At 37.3% G+C, this 15,327-nt stretch overlaps 1 protein-coding gene across 6 annotated transcripts in view; it reads left to right on the forward strand.

The window, feature by feature from the left end:
• Window positions 1-14,902, forward strand: part of PDE10A (phosphodiesterase 10A) — a 685,830-nt gene extending 670,928 nt beyond the window's left edge. For 5 of the 6 annotated variants that reach the window (XM_032253236.1, XM_032253239.1, XM_032253237.1 and 2 more), the window contains 3 exons: window positions 3,634-3,714; window positions 6,456-6,544; window positions 9,314-13,107. In XM_032253236.1, the coding sequence (XP_032109127.1) occupies window positions 3,634-3,714; window positions 6,456-6,544; window positions 9,314-9,416 (273 nt within the window). In that variant the 3' untranslated portion in view covers window positions 9,417-13,107. Of the gene's footprint in view, window positions 1-3,633; window positions 3,715-6,455; window positions 6,545-9,313 lie in introns of all 6 variants that reach the window. The other variant, XM_032253234.1, reaches the window with a different exon arrangement.
• The last annotated feature ends 425 nt before the right edge of the window (window positions 14,903-15,327 follow it).

Consider the following 15,327-nt stretch of genomic DNA (forward strand, 5'->3'; position numbering starts at 1 on the left):
TTTAGCAGTTATGCAGATACAAAGAGAGAATGATCATTCTTTTACACGTTACTTGCATATGTGTCTAATTCTCTGAGCTTATTCACCGAACAATAGTGTGACAGCTATCTTACTTAACAACTGATCTTTTGTTCATTCAGTAGGCATTACCGGCCATCTACTTTAGATAGGCACTGGACAAAGTACTCAGAGGATCCCATAATATGGGATATATCCACCTGCAGTTAAATATTCAGGGGAATAATTGTTTTGCACCATAGACATTGAGAATATGTAAATATAATCAATGGTCACCTCACCTGTAAACTATGAGTTCCTCAGAATGTATGGAATGTTAATTCATAATACTCCTGAAACAAGACATAAATGACTTACATTAACACATTTTCTTGACTGAATTATGCAATTTATCAGTAATGTGCATTGTACTGCTCAATTTGCTTATTGAATTGTATGTAAGTAAGTAGAATATAATTCTCCTATCCATTTGAGTCACAAATACCTAGGTCTTTGCATATTCAAAAATTACTTTGTGAAAAAAACTATAACTCTTTTGAGTACCTCTTCTGGTTTGATGAAATAAAAGTAAATTTGGAGGACAAAGCAGCTGGAGATTCAATCATCTGTCTCACTCATACGGAAGAATGTATGTAGAACATAAACAGCAAATCATCCACAAGTTTAGCAGGAAGAGTTTATCATGTTGATTTACTTCATAATGGTAAAGCCAAAGTATTTTTTACTGAAGGAAGATCACAGGCCTTGAGTTGATGATACTGCTGGCATGATTTCTCCCAGAATGCCTTGCACATCATGTATGCATGGTTTCGCATGAGCTTTCTCTTTATTTTATTGTGTATGTGTCAGAACCTAGTTACCGTCAGACTCGTAGGAAGAGTGATGTAGATGTACAGTTGACCCTTGAACAGCACAGGCTTGAGTTGTGTGCATCCACTTCTATGCAGATACTTTTCCGTAAATACATTGGAAGATTTTTTGGAGATTTGTGACAAAAATACAGAACAAAATGGCCTAGAAATATTGAAAAAATTTAATTTAGGTATGCCATAAATGTATACAGTATGTGTAGATACTAGTCTGTTTTGTCATTTACTACCATAAAATACACACAAATATAAGATAAGTTAAAGTTTATCAAAACTTATGTACACACTATTATAGACTGTGGCGAGAAATGGAAACAAACATAAAGATGTCATATTAAATTGTAACTGCATGAAATTAACTGTAGTACATACGGCACTACTGTAGTACTTTTGCAGCAACTTCCTTTTGCTATTGTGGTGAACTCAAGTGTTCCAAGTATCCACTTAAAATGCTGTGCTTGAGACACTCTGTGACACTAATAATCTCTGAGCAGTTGTTTCTCCAGTAAATCATTTACTACAGTAAAAAGTGATCTCTTGTGGTTCTTGCATATTTTTCATTGTGTTAGTGCAATACAGTATAACACCATGGCACCTGTATAGAGTTATGCTAGGATGCTGGAAGAGGTCTCAAGAAGCAAAGTCATGACACGATAAGAAAACGTTGAGTTGTTTGATACATTCCCCCAGATTGAAGTCTGCAGCTGTGGTTGCTGACATATTAACTTAAATAAATCCCATGTAAGGATCATTTTAAAAAAGAAAAGGAAATTCATGAAGCCATCTCTCCAGCAATGCCAGCAGGAGCAAAAACCTTGCACTGTTTGTGAAATAACTTTTTATCTCATACTAAAAATGCACCTTTTGTTTAGGTACAGGATTGCTATGAGAAAGGCATAACTATAGATTCTAACATGATTTCTATATTCTAGATGAATGTGGAAAATGTGCAGTTGTTAAAGGACAACTTAAAGCAACAGGAAGGTGCAGGATTAAAAGCTGGAGATTTTAATGCCAAAATGTGACCAATATGTAACGGAGATTTTTTCCCTTTCTATTATTCACTGGTTATTCAGTCCACAGACGTTGATTTGGCTCCGTGCGTGCTCTCAGGTGCAGTCTTCACTGACCTCACCATAGTCCATAGGAAGAAGCAGAAATATATTTACCAAGTCCCGACAGTTGATCCCAGTATCTATAAAGTCCTGCCTTTTCTCTCTATCCTCATGATCATCACCAAATCATACCTGGGGTACTATAGCTTTCTAACTGAATTCCGCACCTTTACCTTTTAGAATTTGTGCAAAAATAACGAATAATGTGGTCTTTGGTGCCAGTTTGCTTGAGATTAAAAGTCTGCTTTGGCACTTGGTATTTAACCTCAGGCCAGTTTATCAGATAGGGATGACGATAATTCAGATTCCATCAGTACCCTGCCTCAGGTCCTCTGCTGTAATGCAGACCGAAATCGACCTCCGTGTGGACAGCCCATGTGGCCGGCCCCTGCCCACTGCCTGTGCAGGCATATTTCCTGTCTCTGCCCCTTGCTGTCATGTAGGTCTTTGTTCCCCACAGCCGCTGCCTGGACCGCGTTCCTGCCCTCTGCATTCTGTTACAGCCTCAGATTGGCTCAGCCCTCCGTTATAGGCATGGTCTATCGCACTGGGTTCTTTTTCATTTTAGCATTTTTGTTTCGAGCACATATTCAAATCTGTTTGTTTAAAAAACTGTCTTGTTTCATGTGTCAGGTTTTGAGAGCAAGGGGCTTAGTATGTCTCTCTCACTTTGGATACAGAAGCAAAAAGTTTGAGACCACTGATTTTTAATTAAAGCAGTAACAATGGAGCAGCAGCTGTGCTTGAAGTGGCTTTGCTTTGTCAGGACGAGTACTTTGGTCCTGCATGTAAAAATTCCTAATTATGGTTATAGTAATTTGTTTGTAGGCCCTATTTTAGCAAGTCTGGGAAAGTTTCTAGACTGTACTTCTGATTTCTGAAAACATGACTAACATAACTAAAATAATAAAGAAATGTGAGGGAAGAGTGGGGAGTTAGGAAAAATAGGAAATCTTAAGGAAGAAGATTGTAGCAAATTTTAACTTTAACAAACAAATAAAAAGCAAGATAATTTATAAAATCTATAAAGTGGGAATAAGATATCTTAAAGTATTTCATGAGGGTTAAATGAAATAATATTTACAAATTACTTAGCTCAGTGCCTGCAACATAGTGAATCTTTAGTAACTATTACCTGTAAGTGTAAATTGGATGATGTGTGTAGTCAGTTGTTCTATGTCCTTACTAGCACATTTTAGCAGACTATTGTTGCTTTTTCTTCCTCTGTAAATATCCTCTGGAAAGCCACACTTCACTGAGTTCCATGCATTGGAAGGTCATTTGAAAGAGAGAAGGGCCTGGAGGGTATTGCATATCTTGTTATTATTGTTTCTTCTCACTGTTTACTGTATCTCCTCTTATTACCACGTTTTTCACTAACTTCTGCAAAATGAAACCAGTAATGATGGCTGGGCTTCTGGTAATTCAGTAGTGGAGAAAATCAAGATAAAGTACAAAATAATGGTACATTAAGTTTTTCATTATTTTGACATTTTTTTTCTTGGGTTAACAACCACAAATATTATTTGTTTTGAAGAAAATGAATGAGTAAAGGGAATAATTATATAATATGAAAATTTTATGACAATTTGAAATTTGAGAAAGCATGATTTTCCCCCCATTTATTTTAGGGTGATGAAATGAAGAAATTGGGAATACAGCCTATTCCTATGATGGACAGAGACAAGAAGGATGAAGTCCCACAAGGCCAGGTATGAATTATTAAAGTAAATTGTAATTGCTTAAGTCAAATAGTTTAAGGTGGGCATCAAATCATACATGATTGGAAAGCATATGTCATCTTATAATATGTTAAGGATAGTCGAGGTAGGTCTGGTGATTAATATAGAAACTTTAGAAATGTACCTTATAGGAGCTGAGAACTAGAAAGAGAACAGCTGTTTACCCTGGAATAATCATGTACTCAGAGGAGCCTTCACTTGCTAAGACACTCAGGAAAGTAGACTCTAAAAGAGTTTATACTTTTAATCTGGGTTTGGCCACCACCTCCAAGCACTGATTCTGTTCCCAAGGCTAAAAGCCCAGAGAGAAATCCCGAGGGTTCGGCTGCCTTGTGGCCTGGAGAGACTTAGTGCTCAGGGGACACAACCTAGAACCACCAGGAACCTTCTCCATTTAGACAGAGTTTGGGGACAATAAGGCCAACGTTAGGAAATCTCTGTGGATTTAAAGAATTCATCCTGCCTTTGCCGTGACTCCTTTCTACAGCTGCCGTTACAGTCAATACGCTTGCTTTTCTGACTTGAAGTAGAGTGGGTGGATGAATTTGGGTTGTTATATTTTTAACAAGCAGAAAATATTTTGTCATTGGTTAAACAAAGATATTTTTGGAAAGTTACATTACAGATTTTTATTCAGGTCCATTTTTTTCTGACAAATAATGCTTACTATTTTAGTACATTTTGCGTTTTGTCTCAGCGTAAGTTGACATTAATTATCCTCTTTTCAGGTCTTACTACATAATTTATTTTTTTTCTAATGTTTTCAGAGGTCTTGTTTCTCATTATTTTGCATCTGTGTATGTGTGGCGTAATGTAGTTCTGAGAGTATGATTTTTGTTAACTAATCTTCTAATGGCATAACAAGGAAGTCATGGGCAAATAATTATGATACAGATAAGTTTAGAAAATGTTTCAAAAATCCACAGCATGGTGGCTTTTGATAAGTTCTCAAATTTCCCTACTTTATTTAAAATTAATTCATACAAAATTTAGGCACGTCCACAGCTCACAGAGGGCACCAGCACAACAAAGAGGCTGAATGAATGGGCATTGCCTCCACTCATGCCCCTGTCTAGTTTCTCTGATGGCGTGCTCACTTTTCCTTCTTAATTTGAAAGGGGTCCTGAATACCTATCGTGTTTACTGCAAGTGTATTTTGCAGTTTTTGTCACTTTTTACCACTCTTTATGGAATATTCCCATATATGGAGTCACAGCTGTTAGTCCTTTCTGTTTGGTGTGTGCTTTTCATATTGTATTTGAAAAGTTCTTTCTCACCTTGAGATTAAATATATTTGCCTATATTTTCTTTCGTTACTTTTTTATGACTTTACGTTTGATTTGTTAAGTTGTTTGGAATGTATCTTGTTATGTGATTTAAGATAAGAGATCTAAAATTATTTTCCATCCAAATAGTTAACAGTCATCCCAACAGAATGCATGGGATAGCTGGAAATTTCTCACTGATGCTGTTAGCCTATGAGTTTTATTCTAGTGTTTTTAGTTATGATAATACTTTGTTTTAGAATAGTTTGATTTTCATTTACAGAATAAGAAAGGTTTAAATAAAATTTTCTACAATCAGTTAATATTTTACCAACCATATTGCTTCTAAATAGTCGATTACTGTGAAATTATTTTTTGCCATAATAATGAACTACTCTAATTTCTAATAATGAATATCTTTTCTGGGATCTTCTGCCCCATGACATCTGCTAAATATTAGAATAAAAAGCCTCTGCATAAGCCATAAAGTTAAAAATGGAAATAACACAGGCGCTATTCTAGTAAGAGTGCTGTGACGAAAGACTTTATAACAGGAGAAAGCAAGAAGGAGCCACGTAAATTAGAGCCTTCTGTATGCTTCAGTGCACCTCAGTGAAGTCCAGCATTTTAGAGAAATCGGTGAGCTGTGGTCACCGATTGGGGGTCACCTCGTCTAGAGAGCTCATTTTATCTTGTACATGCTGCAGCCACTTGGCCAGCGACTTATGACTCGACAATCTGTGTTCTCTGGCTAATTGTCGTGTATCTTTTACATCAGGCCTTCAGTAGGCCGGTCTGAGGTAGTGTCATTTATTTACATGGTGACCCAGAATTCCTAATAAAATTGTTTAAAGTACTACAGATTTTAAAACTTTGAAATCTGATATATTCAAAGAACAATAATTGGAAAGAGCGATGATAAAACCAATGACATTTATTTTAATTCAAATAAGAGGGCAGGAAGGATGAATAAAATATTGGGAGACCACACAAGGCACCGAAGCTAAGTGTAGCAGCCGGGCAGAACGCACTGCGGTCAGCCTGAGCCCGAGGGCGGAAGGAGCCATGTGCGCGGAGCAATAGCAGGCTGCGCGCTCCAGTGTCCGCAAGAAAGCACCGAGGGCACCGGAGACAAGCACAGACCTTGAGTAGCCACTGGCCGATCTATTAGCAGAATGTCAGTTAATGTACTTGGGTCTTAGACTTCAACAGGTATTAACTTTTGTAATATGTTTTGAATCGTTACGTGTTTTATTTCTAGAATGCATTTTAAAAAACGCTCTTTAATACTATTCATGGAACCCAAATATCACGTACAGCAAAACTAGAACATTTAATCTTATAATTCGGCTTCAGAAACAGAACATTCACTTAAGAAATAGAAGTATCACTAGAATCGCTAATGTGCACTTTTGTTTCTTGTCGGTGGTTTTTGCACGGAGGCAGCTTGGGTTCTACAATGCCGTAGCCATTCCCTGCTATACCACCCTCACCCAGATCCTGCCTCCCACGGAGCCTCTCCTTAAAGCATGCAGGTATGTATAATGGTTGAAGCTGTACGGATATTTTTCTAAAGCCCTGAGATCTGTACCGGATTGTTTTACTCCATCGGTGTGTTGTGGACTGTGTGTCTGTCGAGGTGTCGAGTTGTTGTGCTCAGGGGCTCGGGGGCCTCCTTACCTGGCTTCCGCAGGGGTGCGACTTATTCCCTTTGCTTTGATTCTCCTCAAAGATGAGCCTCAGCCACCTTGGGTGCTCGGGCAGCTCCTTCTGTCTGCACTCTGAAGAGAGGGACAGTGGGAACAGGCTGGGGGCTGGGGCCAGACATAGTCAGGACCCAGATGACCAAGTGACTGGGAGGGTCTCTGCCTCAGTATGGGGGACCCTTCCTGCTTTCTTACACCTACGTTCAGTCAGGGTGGGGTACTAGTTGTTTCTTTCAGAAAGGGAGTTTGTGCGCTCCGTGCAATGCCAGCTTGGTTTCAGGCCTTACTAGAGCTGCATCTGTGCTGAGGGGACCTTGTCACTGGAGGTCCTCAGACCTGGGATAGAAGGGCCTTGGCTGGGGTGCCTCATTCTATGAAGTGACAGATGGAGTGGGTCCTGCAAGAGGAAGAGGGCGCCCCCCTCTTCCTGACTCTGCCAGCCTCAGTATGTCCCTGCAGTACACTATGCATCTGTGAAGAGTGTCTATTCATATAAAGTCCTTCAGACACCAAAAAGGAGGAAAATGTTTTTATGATTATTTTGCGGAGGACCCGTCTATTCAGGATGCTGTGCAGGAAGAGGCTGACTAAATCACACAGATTCTTGTTTAATGGAAGAAGGGGACCTTAAGTGGATAACCCCTTCCTCTTTAAGTCTTTTTTTTTCCTTCCAAAAAGACATTTAAGCCATCTGTTATTTTCTAGATTCATATTTCTCCCTATTCCTTCCTCCTTTTTAAGAGTGAACTCAGTTAAGAACCTTGGATAGTTTTAAAGATTTTCACTTTACTTTATGAATTCCCTCTGAGGAAGTCAAAGGGTGATAGCCAGCAGCTGTGCATGTGAGTCCTTTCCAGGTGAATTGGCTCGGGGCCATGTTTTAACTTCTTAGCCACAGCTGTGCCTAGGCGGAGTGGAGTGCAGGCACTGTGGGAGAGCGGAGGACAGACGCTGGCCAGGGAGTTTTACACAAAACCAGAAACTTAATATACTCTTAATTTCTGCTGTTGAAACATTTTTTTTTTACATTTTTCAAGGAAAACAAACAAGACCAATAAGCAATATTAAAAAGTTTATATATACAGTATTCAAGAGATGGCTTCTCCTTCCTCCCTGCTTCTGTGGAGATGAATGTAGCATCCCACCTTGTTTTGTTGAGCCTTAATTGACTTTAATCCCTGGTTCATTTATTAATGTCTTAACATACTACAAAGGCCTAAGTCATAATGGGAAATATAGGGTGTGAGGCCAGATGATACTTGAGAGAATTCTGTTATAAAAGTGTGTACAGAATTAAAGAGAAAGTGGAATATCAATGTAAATTCCAAGATGTTTAAAAAAACTAGGCAATCTTCAAAAGTCCTTTCTGTTGAGAAATCCTGTGTGTTTTACGCCAGGTATTTGGAAGCCAGGGCATGAGTGCTGACTGTGCATGCCCAGCACTGCAGGGAGCTGTGGAGGCGCCTTCCCAGTGGAGCTCTGAGAACAGTGTCCACTGTGTGGAAAGCTCCGCCACACTCCTGCTGCAGTACACTTGGCTGGACCACAGAATCTCTTCACGGCCATTTGAATCTTATTAACACTTAAAAAGTTTATGATGTATCATTGGTGTTCAAGGAAACATACCAAAATTAGTGTATGGCTTTTTCCAATACATCAGAAAGTTTCTAGGGTCTGGAAAAATGATATTTGATGATAGGTTACAAAGGTTAAACGGGCCATACTTTTCAGTTATATTTTAGGGTTTTGTCTATCTGAATGTGGCTTAGCCTGTTTGCTAAAATAAATTTGAGAGAATTTTGAAACTGTGCCTCATAGGAGTTTTGTGTTTGCCAGTGCCAGGATTCCCTTGTGACTTTACACCTGAAAGTGGCTAAGAGCCCTGCCGGGGTAGCCTTGTGGAGTCAGATGGTTGTGCAGTGGTTGTGATCACGCAGTTAGAGATGACAGTGCCCGTGACACCTGAACTACAGACACCGCAAGAGAAAGAGGAGAGGACTAGAGACGTGAGGCTGCCTTGGGTGAGGCGTTAGCAGAGCACAAGCACAGTTTTACTGTAAAAAGAAAATTTCAAAGTTTGTGCCAGGCATAACTTAGGATGACTTTATATATGACACAGTGTTCAGAATAAGAACCAGGGTAAGGTGAGGAGGTTAGAGCCCTCCAGGGAGACACGCTCTTGGCACTTCTCAGTAGGAAGGTCCGTGTTGTCACCGAGTATTCCACCTGCTGTGGCATCTCCTCCTTTCCAGACCCTGCAGATTCCTCAGAAGTACACCCTAGGGCTCTTTCCCTGTACAAGGTCATCCTTCTTACTAAGAAAGGATGTACGCTCAGCCTTAGCATTGCTGCTGCTCTTGCAGGCCACAGCAGGTGAGCCAAGATGCCCCTGACCCCCTGCTGCCGCTGAGTCTCTTTCCTGAGCAGCCGTCACAAGAGCCCACCTGGCCGTGTCACACTAGTGACCATCAGCCGTCAGAGGGCCTCACAAAATACCGCTGTGCAGAGCTATGGCACAGAGCTGTTTGGTTAGTTTTCAAGACAAAGTCCAGAACTCCTTTAATAAGCTTCACCTGAAACTGCATCTTTGATCCCTAGGGATAATCTCAGTCAGTGGGAAAAAGTGATTCGAGGGGAGGAGACTGCAACTTGGATTTCATCCCCCTCCGTGGCTCAGAAGGCAGCTGCATGTGAAGACTGAGCCCTGATCACGCACAGATTCTCATCTTGCTTCTTTGACATTTTTTCCTTTTCTTGGGGGGGGGGTGGGGGGCACCTACACCTGGTAACTGGGGTGCAGACCTCTTCGAGAAGGTAACATCAAATAAATAAGTCAAGCAAAGGACTTCCTGCCAGTCTCCTCTGTGAGGCATCATAGACACTGAACAACCAGGACCACCCCATGTTCAGAAATCAGCTGGCCAAGTGACTCCATTTGACTTGCAAACCAGCCTTTTCTAATAGGCTGATATTGCTGAGGCCTTAATGGAAATGGACAAAAATTCTTCAGAAGGGGTACTTTTCCATTGTATCTTTCTAATAAGGAGTGAAAATGGTACTATTATGGTATTGTACTTGGGCTCTGACATCAATGTTGTTTTGATGTTGTTGGTTATAAATAGGAATTTTTACACATTACTATCGTGAATGTTCATGTGTGACCTACTTGTAATTAACTTGAGTTGTAGTCTACAGCCTCAGGACAAATGTCCTTGAGGTTACAGAGTAAGCAGCGATGAGAAAACGTCAAATTCTTTTTTCAGAGCTTCATGAATTTAGTTAGACAGACTAAACATATTCTTTTAAGTTCAAACTAAAGGGCTGAGATGAATAAATTTAACACTAAAAGAAGTAGACCTTAAGAGATGAGGTATATGTTACAACAAATCTCAGAACTTCAAGTATCAGTTCAAAAGATGACAATTTTTAAATTTTTTTTCATTGATGTCTTGGCAATTTTACTGAACCCTTTGCATAAAGAACAAAATAAAAGCAAGGCATTGTCAATTTTTTTAACAGACAACTCTTATGGATATAAAGTGTAAATTTTTCATAATGATTTCTTTATATTTTCACTTTGTGTCATTGCAGAATTTTAGACTCATATTCACAATGAAATGTTTATTCGTAACATTGTTTAATTAAAGTACCATACTTTTCTTTTTTAAACATCAAACCATAAAATGTGTCTTTTGTGATTTTACTTTGACCTGCTGCATTCACCTCTCATTTATCTCTTTCGACATGCTGCATGGTCATATTTCATGAGCTTTCTGTCCATAGCACAGAAACAGAAGCAGGAAGTAGTACAATCATGTTGGACCTTCTTTCCGTTCTCTTTACTCTTCTCACAGATCAAATCACTCCATAGAAACCTGTGGTTTCTTCTATATGGCTTTTTGGTTGACTAGTATTACTATACAATGTAAGTGTTTCGAACAATACAAAAGTAATACTCTGCACCCCTTCCTACGGAGATTATAAGGTAGTCACTTCTGGTGCATATTAATACTTCAAAGATTTTTAGCGCAATGGCACAGCAACCTCCAACCCTGTTCTAACCTGAAGGAATCAGACAGAGACTCACTCAGGAAGTGACAGGCCAATCATAACAGATAACTTACTCACTTTTCACGTGGCAGGAAACTGGAATATCACTTTTATTAAAATAAAATTGAAAAAATGCTTCTACATATTTAATACCATAGGCATTTTGTTCAGATGAGCCTGGTTTGTGCAAGATTAAATCAGAGGCTTCTACAACATGGTTTATTTATGCCGTAGCAGAGTTGGCTCTACATAAGCACTGTTCTTATTTTAAAATTAACACTATGTGTTCAGTTTTCTTCTGGGCTTCTGAAAGTTGCCATCTTCCCTACATGGAACTCCATTTGCTATTTTAATTATACACTATGACATAAAATGTAATAACTAAAGAAAGAGAAATACCACTGTGGCTAGATGTGTACACACACACATATATATATGGAAGGATGTAATATATGTAGAACACACACATACATGTATATAGGATGCACACTCATATGTATGTAGACATATACATACGTGTATATATGATACACACATGAGACAAGGAAAGAGAGGAAGAGAGAAGCAAAAATGTCGGAAAAAATATAAATCAACCAGTTCTTCCATTCCTTAAAAACAATGACTTTGCTTGATGGAAAATACATATTACTTGTTAGTTGACAAGAAAGTGTCATTTTTTGTTAGTGTATTCATATTGAATTTGAAAAAGTTACATATTTTTCTGCATATAAATTTATGAAGCTGGATTCTACGAAAAACAACTTAATTCACAAAAGTTAATTTGGTCATCTAATTTAACTTGGGAAAGGATATGTTATTTAATATTATTGTTTAATTACAAAAATTTTAAAAGAATATATGAATTCTGTTTTTTAACATAGAAAATAATTATGGAGTTAGGGCTCTGATGGCTACTTTTATAGTTTTAGGTGATTATTACAGAAAATTCTCTTAATTTATTATAGGCAAGTGTATTATGTAATCTCTATTTTGAACAGTTTCCCAAAGGAATGTGATTGGATTTACTGGTTGGTTAATTTCTTGTGAAATATTGTCATAATAGAAGCACAGCTTGAATGAAAGACTGTATTTTGATATAAACTGTCAATATTGCTTTTACCATGTGTAAGATTTACTTAATAATCACAGATGTACGTAAAATAAAGGGACCCAGGATGCAGTAATATTTAGTTAATAATTTGTTTTGAAAAACATGCAGTTAGGAATATTTTTGTATTTTGTCTGATGTGTTTAGCAGACAAACATCTGAGTTATATTTCTTGTCTTTTTCCCAGATCTTTTCTTAAAAGAAAAATATGACACCAGAAGCCAAGAGATAGTTTTTACTAACAACAGTTTTGATGAGTTCTTATTAAGGTCATATTGTGTATTGTGGCAAATTTTCCACCTAGTGTAAATTTAGTAACCAGCTACGAGGATATGCAGGATATTAAGTTTGCAGAAATTTATATTGGCTACATTTATTTGTAATAGACAAGTTTTATAGTCATATGCAATTATTCCATTATCTTTTGGACATAGCAAATATGGTTTTTAGCTAAAAATGTCCTTGGAAACATAAATGCCTGCCAATAACATGAAATATTGAATTCAGGCAATGTGAATTAATTAATTAGAAAAAGGTCAAAGGAAATGCAATGGATGTGGAAGCTAATTCTGAAAAACAGCCCTATTACTAGGGCAGGGACTCTGATCCATTTCCCACCTGTGCTTCTCTCTAAGAGGTGTATGAAAAACCCATCTTGCAAAATAGACCAAAATATTAGAGACAGTTGTTCCTATTCCTGACTCTTCAATGGAAGGAAGGTACAGATGTTTACAGGGGTGCCCCACATGACTTGTTCTCACCACAACAAAAGCAATGAATTGGAAACTAGATTTGTTCAGTATAGGTTTCCTCTTTTTTGGCATGCTTTTTAGATTTTTTTTCATTTTGTAAAATCTCAGTTAATTTTTCTTTACTGATATATTCGTGTATACGAGACATGTTTGTACATGATATAAATAGATGCACAAATCCTTAGATACCTGGTTTTTTTTTTTTTTAATAGGTTTAGGTTTGGGTATTGTGTTTCTGGTCTTTTAACTCAAAATTAAGGTTTGAGCTTTAATAGGACTAAATTATTCACCATGCCTTGGCCTGTGCCTTTATTTTAAATACTGCAATTTTACTACTTCATTCTTGTATTTATTATTTTGCTTTTCTTGCTTAACTGTAATTGAAAACATTTATAGGCACTCATCTACAGTTCATTTTATCAAGTTGGATGAATAGGACCGTTCTCTCTTCATCAGATTTCTATCCTTTATTTGACTTCATTGACAAATACCCTGGCGACTATAACCAACGAACTGTTCAGATTCAGTCTTTTCTGCAAGAACTTCAAAGAACTGTGACATTGGTTATGATGTGATTTTGGGGGGTTTCCAGTACCTAAGCATGATTTAGATTTTTAAAATCACTTCTCTCTACATATTTCAAACATATGTTTGCTTTCTACACTTTTTTATTTAGGGTTTAATTCTTTAAAGACTATATTCATATAATCACTATAGTAGATCTCTTCTATTGCAAGTATTGCTCTGATTTTTAAATTACTATAAAATGTAAATCAGCCGAATATGTTGTCTGTTACAGTTTCCCCATGCTTTCAGCGCATGGCTGTGAGATTTTTACATGTGCATAAGTATTTCGCCAATACACATATTGCTGACTTCTTTAGCTATTTATATTACGTTTAAATTAGTAATATCTAATGCAGTGCACACTTTTTTTTGTCTTTTTTACAATGGAATAGTTGGTTGTCTGAAGCATTGGATGCATTTTATATGATAAAAATGGCAAGAAAGATAAGAAAGTGTCAGCAGTGTGCTGGTTCTAAATTAAGAAGATAGAACAAAGAGAAAGACATTAATGTTACGCAAGAAACACATGTAACATCCAAAGAAGCAATGCTGTCCTCACTTATGTTTCTCTTCTCAACCCAGCAATGGAGAGCAGGGCTTGCGAAGCCATGGAGAGCCCGCCTGCCCCTTCCTGCCAGTGGGAGAAAAGTAACCAATGGCAAGAAGAGCCAGGCATGGCCCTGTGGGGCGAAGGCTAATGTCACCTCAGGACCAAGGTGGAAACTTACAGCTGAATCCAGGGTTGCTAAGTAGGGAAGTCAGTTTACACATTTCAGTTTTTATCTGATATTTTTGAGGTACTGCATATTTGTGAAAGTTTAAGTAGAAAGGTTTTGTTTCTATTGCAAGTTCTAAAAGTATTATCTAATACTCTAGCCCAACTAAAATATTACATCATGGGCGTTACAGCCTTCGTCTTTTTCTTTGGTCACCTTAATACCCAGTCCTATGCTGTATCACAAATAGCCTATGTAAGTGACATATAGGAATATTATTTTCCATATGATCTGTTGTATGGTGTATATGCTATGTGTTCATTTCGTGTGCAAGCTGAGTGCAATAGACTTACCCAGAGAAGGTGTTTGTATATTAGACCCCTACCTATTTGAAATTACATGCTTGCCCAACACACTGTGAAATAGTTACCAAAATTTGTACAAATGAAGCACTGTCATTCTTTCTGAGAAGACAAAACGGCTTTCTTTACATGAACATATGAACAAGAGAGATCCTAGGTCTATACGTAGCTAAGGCATCTAAGAGTTTGCTGTTGATAATCTTGCTGACCAAAAGCTGTTGGAGAGTAATACAGATTACACACCATCAAAAATACAGTGCTCATAAAGAAACGGCTTGTAAAGTCAATGAACCTGTGTCCAGAATTTTAGTAGGCTCTCTGTTGGAAGGAGAAAGAATTTCAAGTTAACAGTATCTAACTTTATCATAGTTGATAAGTTAGTAAATTTTAAAAAATGATTTTGTATGTATGACAAAAATCTTTGTAAAATGCGCAAGTGCAATAATTTAAAGAGGTCTTAACTTTGCATTTATAAATTATAAATATTGTACATGTGTGTAATTTTTTCATGTATTCATTTGCAGTCTTTGTATTTAAAAAAACATTTACTGTTACGTTTGTATAATAGAACAGTAATCATTTATTATAATCTAGGCAAGTTGTAAATAAATTCATAATTCAAACAGCCAGTATATATGCATATATGAGTGTTATATTGCAAAATCTTTGTTTTACTTACATGGTTAGAACAACAAGAATTCTTTTGTTGATATGTAATTATACACATAACATATATATATGTATGATACATGAAATATATTTAGAAATGTTCATAATTTTAATGGATATCCTTTGGTGTGAATAATTGAATACAGTTTTTTAAATATCATCTTTCACGTATATCATTTGCTCATTTTTGGGGACGATGACAGACATTTCACAAAAGATCATTTGAAAACACTCCAGGCCTTGTTTGCCTAGAAAGCACCAAGTGTACATTGAATTAATGTGTTTTGTTTGCTTCATTCATTTTCTAGCAGATAGCACAAGACAACATCAAATATTAAATGTTGTATGATGACTTGCTAACTCGAAGTCCATTCTGTAATTTTAAAGG

The sequence above is a fragment of the Sapajus apella genome, unplaced genomic scaffold, assembly GCF_009761245.1.
Source record: "Sapajus apella isolate SASKATOON/1434 unplaced genomic scaffold, GSC_monkey_1.0 scaffold82, whole genome shotgun sequence".
Taxonomy (NCBI): domain Eukaryota; kingdom Metazoa; phylum Chordata; class Mammalia; order Primates; family Cebidae; genus Sapajus; species Sapajus apella.